General features: G+C 50.6%; 1 protein-coding gene across 2 annotated transcripts in view; it reads right to left on the minus strand.

The window, feature by feature from the left end:
* ARHGAP39 (Rho GTPase activating protein 39) overlaps window positions 1-13,227 on the minus strand; it is a 122,722-nt gene that overhangs the window by 20,656 nt on the left and 88,839 nt on the right. For both annotated transcript variants that reach the window (XM_040082332.1, XM_040082317.1), the window contains exons 4-5: window positions 10,932-12,342; window positions 839-1,400 (exon numbers count right to left, since the gene is read on the minus strand). In XM_040082332.1, coding sequence (XP_039938266.1) covers window positions 839-1,400; window positions 10,932-12,342 — 1,973 coding nt within the window. The remainder of the gene's footprint in view (window positions 1-838; window positions 1,401-10,931; window positions 12,343-13,227) is intronic.

Consider the following 13,227-nt stretch of genomic DNA (forward strand, 5'->3'; position numbering starts at 1 on the left):
GCTGATCCCACAGAGGTGTCAAAGCTCAGTTCCTGTTGGATTTCCGGGAAGGAGAAAGATGGGAAAGGCCCCACAGCACTGGATGCACCTCCAGGAGATGTTTTGGATGAGTTCCTCATCCACCCTTCCATGAGGACACTCCACCAAGAGGAAAGGAACCCCATCAATGGATTGGGTCATGGAGTCATGGAATGGTTTGGGTCAGAAGGAAGCTCAGGGGATGGGAGAAGCTCCAGGAGCGGAGGTGACGCTGATCCCACAGAGGTGTCAAAGCTCAGTTCCTGTTGGATTTCTGGGAAGGAGAAAGGTGGGAAAGGCCCCACAGCACTGGATGCACCTCCAGGAGATGTTTTGGATGAGTTCCTCATCCACCCTTCCATGAGGACACTCAGCCAAGAGGAAAGGAACCAAATCAATGGATTGGGTCATGGAGTCATGGAATGGTTCGGGTTGGAAGGAACCTCAGGGGATGGGAGAAGCTCCAGGAGCGGAGGTGACGCTGATCCCACAGAGGTGTCAAAGCTCAGTTCCTGTTGGATTTCTGGGGAGGAGAAAGATGGGAAAGGCCCCACAGCATTGGATGCACCTCCAGGAGATGTTTTGGATGAGTTCCTCATCCACCCTTCCACGAGGACACTCCGCCAAGAGGAAAGGAACCCCATCAATGGATTGGGTCATGGAGTCATGGAATGGTTTGGGTCAGAAGGAACCACAAAGACCATCCAGGGACACCTTCCACTACCCCAGGTCGCTCCGATCCCCATCCGACCCTGACCTGCCACACTTCCAGAAACCGGAGACAGCCGCAGAAGCCACCGGGCCGCGGTTCCTCGCTTACCTTTGGTGTCGTTCACCGGGTCCATGTGCCGGTAAATGTATCCTTCAAGGTAGGAATGGAATTTGGGAGTGGGCGGGAAAAAGGCCAAGCAGATGGCCATGAGCTCCCAGCCGCGGGCCAGGCTCTCGTAACGGAAGTTCTCGGTGGTCTGCCGGCACAGCTGGATGTAGAGCTCGTCGCGCAGCCCCTGCACGCTCCAACCTTTGGTGGCGATCTCCAAGGCCACGTTGAGCTGGTCCGTCTTGGCCCGCCGGTCGCCCATGTACATCTGGATGAGCTTGAAGATCTCGCACGCCTCCTTCTTGACGTTGCGGTCGTTGGTCATGATCATGGGCTTCTTGATGGATTCGCTGCTCCAGGCCAGCATGTTGGCGATGGAGACCTTCCGCCGGAAGAGCCCTTGGGTGTGCTTGTTGAAGTGCTTGGAGGCCCAGTTCTCGATGTCCGTCTCCGAGGAGGGCTTGCGCAGGTTGAAGGTGGGGAAGACGCAGCTGGCGCTCGGCATCATGTTCCGCGTCTGCCGGCCGCCGTCGAACTGCGCGCAGGCGCCGAGGTCCTCGGACTGGGGGACAGCAGGAGGGACAGGTCAGGGGTGATGGCGGGGTGGGAGCGCTGATGGGAGCGATCGATCGATCAAAAACCCGACCAACCGATGAACCAATCAACCGATGGATCAATCAATGAACCAACCAACCGATGGATCAATCAATGAACCAATCAACTGATGGATCAATCAATGAACCAATCAACCGATGGATCACCCAATGAACCAACCAACCGATGGATCACTCAATGAACCAACCAACTGATGGATCAATCAACGAACCAATCAACCGATGGATCAATCAATGAATCAACCAACCGATGGATCAATCAACGAACCAACCAACCGATGGATCAATCAACGAACCAATCAACCGATGGATCAATCAATGAATCAACCAACCGATGGATCAATCAATGAACCAACCAACCGATGGATCAATCAATGAACCAACCAACCGATGGATCAATCAATGAACCAACCAACTGATGGATCACTCAATGAACCAACCAACCGATGGATCAATCAACGAACCAATCAACCGATGGATCAATCAATGAACCAACCAACCAACCAATGGATCAATCAATGAACCAACCAACTGATGGATCACTCAACGAACCAATCAACCGATGGATCACCCAATGAACCAACCAATTGATGGATCAATCAATGAACCAACCAACTGATGGATCAATCAACGAACCAATCAACCGATGGATCAATCAATGAACCAACCAACCGATGGATCAATCAATGAATCAACCAACCAATGGATCAATCAATGAACCAACCAACTGATGGATCAATCAATGAACCAACCAACCGATGGATCAATCAATGAACCAACCAACCAATGGATCAATCAATGAACCAATCAACTGATGGATCACTCAACGAACCAATCAACCAATCAGTCAACCAACAAATCAATCAACCAAGCAAGCAGTCAACCAACAGATCAGAAAACGGACCAACCAATCAACTGACGAACCAATCAACTGACTGATCAATCAACAAACCAATCAAACAAGCAACCAACCAACAAATCAACCAACAAATCAATTAATCAAGCAAGCAATCAACAAACCAATCAGAAAACTGACCAACCAACCAATGAACCAACCAACCAACCAATGGATCAATCAATGAACCAACCAACCAATGGATCAATCAATGAACCAACCAACCGATGGATCAATCAATGAACCAACCAACCAATGGATCAATCAATGAACCAATCAACCAATGGATCAATCAATGAACCAATCAACCAATGGATCAATCAATGAACCAACCAACCAATGGATCAATCAATGAACTAACCAACTGATGGATCACTCAATGAACCAATCAACCGATGGATCAATCAATGAACCAACCAACCGATGGATCAATCAATGAATCAACCAACCGATGGATCAATCAATGAACCAACCAACTGATGGATCACTCAATGAACCAATCAACCGATGGATCAATCAATGAACCAACCAACTGATGGATCACTCAATGAACCAACCAACTGATGGATCACTCAACGAACCAATCAACCAATCAGTCAACCAACAAATCAATCAACCAAGCAAGCAGTTAACCAACAGATCAGAAAACTGACCAACCAATCAACTGACGAACCAATCAACTGACTGATCAATCAACAAACCAATCAAACAAGCAACCAACCAACAAATCAACCAACAAATCAATTAATCAAACAAGCAATCAACAAACCAATCAGAAAACTGACCAACCAACCAATGAACCAACCAACCAACCAATGGATCAATCAATGAACCAACCAACCAATGGATCAATCAATGAACCAACCAACCAATGGATCAATCAACAAACCAATCAATCAAGTAAACAACCAACAAATCAATTAAGCAAGCAATCAACCAATCAATAAACCGACGAACCAACCAACCAATGGATCAATAAATGAACCAGCCAACCAACTGATCAATCAACAAACCAATCAATCAAGCAACCAACCAACAAATCAACCAACAAATCAATTAATCAAGCAATCAACCAATCAGAAAACTGACCAACCAATAAACCGAAGAACCAATCAACCAACTGATCAATCAACAAACCAATCAATCAAGCAACCAACCAACAAATCAACCAACAAATCAATTAATCAAGCAAGCAATCAAGCAACCAACCAACAAATCAATTAAGCAAGAAATCAACCAACCAATCAGAAAACTGACCAACCAACCAATCAATCAATGAACCAGCCAACCAGCTGATCAATCAACAAACCAATCAATCAGCAGATCAATCAACCAACCAATCAATCAAGCAACCAACCAACAAATCAATCAAGCAAGCAAGCAACCAACAAATCAATTAAGCAAGCAAGCAATTAACCAACCAATCAGAAAACTGATCAACCAACCAATAAACTGATGAATCAACCAACCAATGGATCAATGAACCAACCAACCAAGTGGTCAATCAACAAACCAATCAAGCAAGCAAGCAACCAACAAATCAATTAATCAAGCAAGCAATCAACCAACCAATCAGAAAACTGATCACCGACCAATAAACTGATGAATCAACCAACCAATGGATCAGCCAACCAACCAACCAGGTAACTGATCAATCAACAAACAAATCAACCAATCAATCAAGCAAGCAATTAATCAATCAACCAATCAATCAACCAACTGATAAAAAAACTGACAACCAACCAATAAACCAATGAACCAACCAACCAATGGATCCATCAATGAACCAGCCAACCAACCAGCTGATCAATCAACAAACCAATCAATCAATCAACCAATGAAACAACCAGTGAACCAATCAGTCAATTAACCAACAAACGGATCAATCAGCCAAGCAACCAACCAACCAAGCAAGCAATTAATCAATTAATCAAGCAAGCAATCGATCAATCAACCAACTGATTAAAAAACTGACCAACCAACCAATAAAGCAATGAACCAACCAACCAATGGATCAATCAGTGAACCAACCAACCAGCTGATCAATCAACAAACCAATCAATCAATCAAACAATGAAATGACCAGTGAACCAATCAGCCAATTAACCAACAAATGGATTGATCAGCCAAGCAACCAACCAACAAAGCAAGCAATTAATCAATTAATCAAGCAATCAATCAATCAACCAACTGATTAAAAAAACTGACCAACCAACCAATAAACCAATGAACCAACCAACCAATGGATCAATCAATGAATCAGCCAACCAACCAGCTGATCAATCAACAAACCAATCAGCCAAGCAATCAACCAATGAATCAACCAACAAAGCAAGCAATTAATCAATTAATCAATCAAGCAATCAACCAACCGATCAAAAAACTGATCAACCAACCGATAAACCTATGAACCAACCAATCAAAGTGATCAACAAACTGATCAATGAAACAACCAGCCAGTAAACCAATCAACCAACCAACCACCAAATGGACCAATTGACAAATCAATCAACCAATCAATCAACCAGGAAACCAGCAGATCAAAAAATGACCAATCAACCAATAAACCAATCAATCAACAAGCCAATCAACCAATGAAACAACCCCCCAGTAAACCAATCAATCAACCAACCAACAAATGGACCAATCAACAAATCAATCAATCAGGAAACCAGCAGATCAAAAAATGACCAATCAACCAATAAAGCAATGAACTGATCAATCAACAAACCGATCAACCAATGAAACAACCCCCCAGTAAACCAATCAACCAACCAACCACCAAATGGACCAATCAATCAATCAACCAGGAAACCAGCAGATCAAAAAATGACCAATCAACCAATAAAGCAATGAACCAATGAGCTGATCAATCAACAAACCGATCAACCAATGAAACAACCCCCCAGTAAACCAATCAACCAACCAACCACCAAATGGACCAATCAATCAATCAACCAGGAAACCAGCAGATCAAAAAATGACCAATTAACCCATAAACCAATGAACTGATCAATCAACAAACCAATCAACCAATGAAACAACCCGCCAGTAAACCAATCAACCAACCGATGAACAGATCAATCAACCAAGCAATCAATCAACCAATGAACCAACCAAGAAATCAACAGACCAACAAACCAACCAATAAGCAATCGATGAAAAAAACCAATGAACCAACCAATCAATAAACCAATCAGCCAAGCAACCAACCAACTGATCAATCAACCAATCAACGAGCTGACCAGTGGAGAAGCCAACCGACCAACCAACGCATGAATGGTTCCGCCAACCAATGAATTGATCCACCAAACCAACCAATCAAACAAGAGAAAGATCAACCAACAAGAGATCGATCAATCAACCAATCAGCCAACCAATCAATCAGCCAAGAAGCTGATTGATCAACCAACTGACCAGTGGAGAAGCCAACCGACCAACCAACGCATGAATGGTTGAACCAACCAACCAATGAATTGATCCACCAAACCAACCAATCAACTAATCAACCAACCAACTGACCAGCCAACAAATGAATGAACCGATCAATCAATCAATCAACCAACCAACCAATCAGCCAACAAGCTGATCAATCAACCAACTGACTAATGGAGAAGCCAACCGACCAACCAATGCATGAATGGCTGAACCAACCAACCAATGAATTGATCCACCAAACCAACCAATGAACCAACCAACTGACCAGCCAACAAATGAACGAACCAATCAATCAATCAACCAATCAGCCAACCAATCAACCAATCAATCAACCAACCAATCATCCAACAAGCTGATCAATCAACCAACTGACCAGTGGAGAAGCCAACCGACCAACCAACGCATGAATGGTTCCACCAACCAATGAATTGATCCACCAAACCAACCAATGAACCAACCAACTGACCAGCCAACAAATGAATGAACCAATCCATCAACCAATCAATCAACCAACCAATCATCCAACAAGCTGATCAATCGACCAACTGACCAGTGGAGAAACCAACCGACCAACCAATGCATGAATGGTTGAACCAACCAACCAATGAATTGATCCAACAAACCAACCAATCAACTAATCAACCAACCAACAGACCAGCCAACAAATGAATGAACCAATCAATCAACCAATCAATCAACCAACCAATCAACCAATCAATTAACCATTCAATCATCCAACAAGCTGATCAATCGACCAACTGACCAATGGAGAAGCCAACCAACCAACCAACGCATGAATGGTTGAAATAACCAACCAATGAATTGATCCACCAAACCAACCAATCAACCAACCAACTGACCAGCCAACAAATGAATGAACCAATCCATCAACCAATCAATCAACCAACCAATCAGCCAATAAGCTGATCAATCAACCAACTGACCAGTGGAGAAACCAACCAACAACCAATGCATGAATGGCTGAACCAACCAACCAGTGAATTGATCCAACAAACCAACCAATCAACTAATCAACCAACTGACCAGCCAACAAATGAATGAACCAATCAATCAATCAACCAACCAACCAATCAGCCAACAAGCTGATCAATCAATCAACTGACCAGTGGAGAAACCAACCAACCAACCAATGCATGAATGGTTGAACCAACCAACCAGTGAATTGATCCACCAAACCAACCAATCAACCAACCAACTGACCAGCCAACAAATGAACAAACCAATCAATCAATCAACCAATCAGCCAATCAGCCAACAAGCTGATCAATCAACCAACTGACCAGTGGAGAAACCAACCGACCAACCAACCAACCAATTAATTGATCCAACAAACCAAGCAATCAACCAAGTAATGAACTGACTGACTAGCCAACAAACCAATCAACCAATCAATCAACATTCAATCAGTCAATCAATCAATCAACCAATCAATCAACAACCAACCAACCGTTGCAACATTGGGAGATCTTCCCATAAACCTCATCCTCTCCAAGGAACTTCTCCTCAGTGCCATCATGGCCGAGTGGAGATGAGCCAGTGCCGGCAGCCAAGGTGGGATGTGGCACCGATGGGTGTCAGGAGGGAGGGGACTGGTGGGGACAAGTGACAGGTTGGACTCTCCACTCTTGGTGGAGTCGTGGACAGAAGAAGCTGGTGGCAAAGGGCGAGTGGTTTGGGGTTCCACCTGTCCTTTGGGGACACTGGGGACACGCCCACCTTTACCGGCCCCCCCAGGAAACCCCCTCTACCCAAAATCACCTTCCAGGGTGGTTCTCCAGCGGCCTCGGGAGGAGGCTGGTGGCTCCTCCAAGCCATGAGGAATATGGATGGTCTTTCTGAACATCCTGAGGGACAGGAGATGCTCAGGATTTAACCCTGACCTCTGCGGAGCATCCAGCTGGGAAGAACCCAGAGGACCCCTGTGGACCAGTGTCCTCCTCCTGCTGGACGGGTGTCACCCCAGGAGGTGGAGGGACACCCCAACGGCTGGTGACCAGCATGGAGGAGGCCAACAAGGAACCATTGGGATGGACAATTCTGTGGTCCTGCAGCCAGCCAAGGTGGTTTCACCATCTCTTCTGCAACATTCAGACCAGCACCACCTGGGTTTGGGGGCCCTGGGGACGTGACCCATGGCAGGGAAGGACATGTCACACCATCCAGAGGTGACACTGCTGTCCTCACCTGTGGAGGAGCTGCGCTGGTGGCTCTGAGAAGAGTCCGTGGGCAAGGTGGCTCCAGTGCTGCCATGGACTCGGGCTCGGGCTTTAGATGAGGGACAGAAGAAAAGCAGAAGGTGGAAAGATCCAGGATGTGGGAAATCCAGGAGGGGACAAGGAAGCCACCCAAAGAGCCACCAGAGCTGCTCGGTGGTGATGGAGACACTTCTTCAAAGAAGTCAAGTTTCTTGTCTCTTCAGCAACTTGTCCTCTTCCAATGTCGAGATGTTTCCATCGACATCGCTCTGCTCCCATGGTGACCGCGGTGACGACGGCAGGAACATGGGGTGGGGACACCAGAACTCAAAGTCCCTCAAGGGACCCAGCCCTGCTGTCCCTGTGGAGACCACTTCACCCCAAAGGTCCTTCTGCGTCCTCTGGTCAGCTGAAGGCCCAGGGAGTTTCCTTGAGTGGAAGAAGATGCAGGAGATGCTCGAAGGTCTCTCGCTCAGCTCTGCTGGGGACGTGGCTCTTCCAAAAACCGGTCCGTGGGCTGGGCCAGAGCCACGATGTGCACCAAGAACGCCCAGGGAGGAGGAGAGGACCACATCGTTTGGGGACATCAACCTTCTCCAGCCAAGGAGACCGTGATCAGGTCCGGGAGTGACATCAGAAGCAAAACCTGGTGGATCCTCTGCTGCTAGAGCCGAATGGAAATGGACTTCAGCTCTAATTAGCTCTAATTAGCACCTAAAGGAACTGGGGGGATGCCCTGGCCTACAAGAAGGGGATAGACCATCAGGTGTCAACTGCAAATGGCCGTGACCTCCTGCCTGTCCCATGGGGTGACCATGGTGTCTCCTCAGGAATTAGAGAATCCTCGAGGGAGAAGGTCCTGGAGCCACGTGAATGGGGCTTGGATGCACCTCGGTGTGGGGACACTCCACCGGTGACAATCGCAGCCATGACCATGGGAGGGTTTGGGTTGGAAAGGACCTTCAGGATCATCCTGTTCCGGTGGCCAGGGGCACCTTCCATGATCCCAGGCTGCTCCAAACACCGTCCAACCCGGCCTTGGGCACTTCCAGGGATGGGGCAGCCACAGCTTCTCTGGGAAACTGGTGTCCCACCACCTTGGTGTCCCTGAGGTCAAGAGGCCACCAGGACAGAAACCTCTGGGGAGTGGAGAAGATTCCCACCACATCCCGAGCTCCGTGAAGAAGGCGTAAGATCACTAATGGTGGCAGCTTTTTCTCCTGGCATGGAGATCCCCAAGCGGATCTGGAGCTCTCCAGGTTTGGGGTTGGACCTCCTCGTGCAGCACCGAGTCCTCGGGGACAATTGTGCTTCAGGAATCTTCTTCTGCTGCCTTCTGCAACGCTCCGCCGATTTCATGACGCATTTCCATGGACAATAAAGGAACTTTCCAGATGATTTGCTGATTCCCAGGTCCATGTCCAGGATCTCCTTCCTGCTGACACCAAATTCCATCTTCCCGGCAGTTTTCCAGGTGGGATTTATCTCCACGCGTGACATCATCACCTGATTTTTGGAAGCCCTGACAGCCTTTCCCCGCCTTTCCCAGCCTGTCCCTGGAGGGGAAGGGATTGATGGAGGACATCCAGAAGCTGATGGAGGACATCCAAAAACCAGGGGAACATCTGATGGGCTGGAATCTGGGCCCATGGGATGCGCCAGCTCCAGCAATTCCAGGCCAGAGCCTCAGGTTTTCCTCTGGAATTGGCGTTTGGAGCTGGAGGGATCTCCAGGGAGGGAACAGGCAGCCCACAACCCTGGGAGACAAATCCTGGAAAATTGGTGGCTCTTCCATCCCAACGTTTTGAGGGACCACCTTGGTAATGACCAACATCTCTGAGGGACCACCTTGGCAAGGACCATCTTTGAGAGACCACCTTGGTAAGGACCAACATCTTTGAGAGACCACCTTGGTAAAGACCAACATCTCTGAGGGACCACCTTGGCAAGGACCATCTTTGAGGGACCACCTTGGCAAGGACCAACATCTCTGAGAGACCACCTTGGTAAGGACCAACATCTTTGAGGGAGTACCTTGGCAAGGACCATCTTTGAGGGACCACCTTGGCAAGGACCAACATCTTTGAGAGATCACCTTGGTAAGGACCAACATCTTTGAGGGACCACCTTGGCAAGGACCATCTTTGAGAGACCACCTTGGCAAGGACCATCTTTGAGGGACCACCTTGGCAAGGAGCATCATCTCTGAGAGACCACCTTGGTAAGGACCAGCATTTTTGAGAGACCAACTTGGCAGGGACCAACTTTGAGAGACCACCTTGGTAAGGACCAACATCTTTGAGAAACCACCTTGATAAGGACCAACATCTTTGTGGGACCACCTTGACAAGGACCATCTTTGAGGGACCACCTTGGCAAGGGCCAACATCTTTGAGGGATCATCTTGGTAAGGACCATCATCTTTGAGGGACCACCTTGGCAAGGACCATCATCTCTGAGAGACCACCTTGGTAAGGACAAGCATTTTTGAGAGACCAACTTGGCAGGGACCATCTTCGAGGGAGGGACTACCTTGGCAAGGACTAAAATCTTTGAGAGATCATCTTGGCAAGGACCAACATATTTGAGGGACCACCTTGGTAAGGAGCATCATCTTTGAGAGACCACCTTGGCAAGGGCCATCTTTGAGGGACCACCTTGGTAAGGACCAACATCTTTGAGGGATCAGCCAGGGATGGGCACTCGGGAATCTCCTGGGATCTGGGTGGATCCAGGATCTCCCCCCCACCAGGACAGGAGAAACCACGGCACAGCGCTGAGGCCACCACGGCACAGAGCTTCCCGTGCCCGAGCCTGGTGTGGGATCACCCCGGGGATCATCCCGCTGGAGCAGAAGGAGCTCCAACCAGGATCGGCCGTGCGGTGAAGAACCCCCCCCCAAAACCGCGACCCCCTCCCAAGGGCGTTACCTGAGACGGATGCAGGTAGGGCTCGGGGGAGGCCAGGTTGGTCTGGACGGAGACGCTCTTCTCCAGCAGGATCTGGGGGAATCCCAGCTTCTCGAAGGTGTTCCTCTTCCAGTGCTTGTTCTCCTGCTGCGCCAACGCCTCGTCCTCGCTGAAGGCTCTCACCACCGGGCCCGGCATGGGCAGCGGGAGCGCTCCGTCGCTCTCGTAGCCCGAACCGTCCTTCTGGGAATCCCAGCTGCTCCGCTGCTTCATGTGGTAGTGCGCCTGCTGCGCTTCCCACGCCAGGCGCGCCTGCGCCAGGAACGGCTCCGGGAAGCCCCGCGCCGCCGCCGCCGCCTCCGCCTCGGCCGCCTTGCTCTCCGTCCGGTTCATCGGGGACCTGCCGGGCGCCGGCGCCGCTCGCTCCTCGCCCGGCTCGCCCGACGCCTCCCGCTCCCCGGAGCCGTCCGCGGAGGAGGCGTTGGCGTCGTGGTTCGCCGAAGGCTTCCGGCTTTTCCTCTTCCTGGTGGAGGGCGAGTAACCAGTGGAGGACAAGGTGTCCTGCTGGCTGGACCACGACATGGTGTCCTCGCCCTGGGCCACCTGAGCCCCCGCGGGGCCGGGGCAGAAGTCGGGTCCCTCCATGCTGCTGTAGTCGCCGGATTTGATCTCCAGGCGTTGGTCCCGCACCAGGCAGGGGCTGTGCTGCAGCGAGTAGGAGCCGCCGATGGGGTTGGGGGAATATTTGTGCCTCAAGCCCGTCTTCATCTTGGGGCTGGAGCCCGACTGCTCCACGTAGACCAGCTGCCGGACGTACTCCTTGCCGGCCGGGCTGTACTCCAGGCTCATGAAGCGGTCGGGACACTTCTGCTTGGTGAGCACCAGCTGCTGGTAGGGCGAGTTGGAGCCTTGCTTGGGCGACTGGAGGAAAGGGTGAGGCTTCCGGACGGGCGATTTCTGCGGCGACCCGGCCTTGTAGCTCCCGCTGGCCTCGTACTGCATGTCCACGGGCGGCTCGTCGTAGATGGGAGCCTGGTATTCCATGGGGGGCTCCTCGTAGAGCGGGGGCTCGTAGGCGTAGCGGGGCGACGAGGGCTGGGACTCGCTGGAATGTTTGCGGTGCTGGGCTTGGAGCGGCGAGCAGAAGGAGTCGCCCCGGCCCAGCAGCGGCGAGCAGCCGCCCGCGTGCTCGGCCCTCTTCAGGAAGGGCGACTGCTTCCTCTCCGGGAAGAAGACGGAGCCGTCGGCGTCCGAGGAGAAGGTTTGGAGGTTGGGCGACTGTTGGCCGCCCGAGGGCCGGCGGGAGCGGGAGCCCGGTTGGTTTTCCGGGGCGTAGCCGTTGCCTTGGTGGAGGAGGAAGCTGGGCTCCCGATCCGTCACCTTGATCAGCATCCGCTCCTTGGCGCCGGCGTTCCATCGGAGGGATGAGGTCCTGCGGGGAGAAACGTGGCGGGGAGGGGGTCAGAATTCCGCCAGGACCCTGGTCCCAAAACCTCCCGAACCGCCGCGGAGCCTGGAGGATGGATATTCCCTGAAAAGATGGGATTGGGTGGGATCTTGGATGGGATTGGGCATTGGACAAGGCGCGGAGGGACAGGACACCGAAAACGGCTTCCCGCTTCCAGAGGGCAGGGTTGGATGGGGTAACGGGAAGGAATTTTTCCCTGTGAGGGTGGTGAGGCCCTGGAATGGAATTCCCAGAAAAGCTGCAGCCCTGGAAGTGCCCGAGGTCAGGCTGGATGGGGTTGGAGCAACCCGGGGACTGTGGAAGGTGTCCGTGCCCATGGGACTGGATATTGGGAAGAAATTTTCCCGTGAGGAATTCTTCCCTGCCACACTGGATTTTCACCTCCTCTATCTGTTCCAAGTCCTTGGGACACTCGGGAGGAGGAGCAAAGACAGATTTTATGGAGCTGCCCGGCTCACAGCAGGGATCCGAGCTGGAATTTGCTGTTCCCAAGGCACAGGGAAGCACATCCTGTCACCAAGCCCACGCTGGAACAGAAGATGCCGGAGGCACCGTCTGCTCCCCCAGTTCATCCCTCTCCAATCCTCCTTTATTCCCAACCATTTGTCCTTTCCACCCGCAAGGAAAAGGCGGGGTGAGTTCAAGCGTTGAGTTCTGAGGGAAAAATTCCCTGCAGGAAGCCACCAACAATTCCCTGCAGGAGGCTCCACAGCCTCTCCTCGTTTGGCCATGACTTTGTCCTCGCCCCAAGGGATTTGGGAACGATTCATTCCTTCCCTTTCCACCTTAGGAAGCGCCTTCGGAGCTCCTGGGGACTTTGAGCCTCCTGCTGTCGAAAACCTGGATGGG

The sequence above is a fragment of the Hirundo rustica genome, chromosome 1, assembly GCF_015227805.2.
Source record: "Hirundo rustica isolate bHirRus1 chromosome 1, bHirRus1.pri.v3, whole genome shotgun sequence".
NCBI lineage: Eukaryota > Metazoa > Chordata > Aves > Passeriformes > Hirundinidae > Hirundo > Hirundo rustica.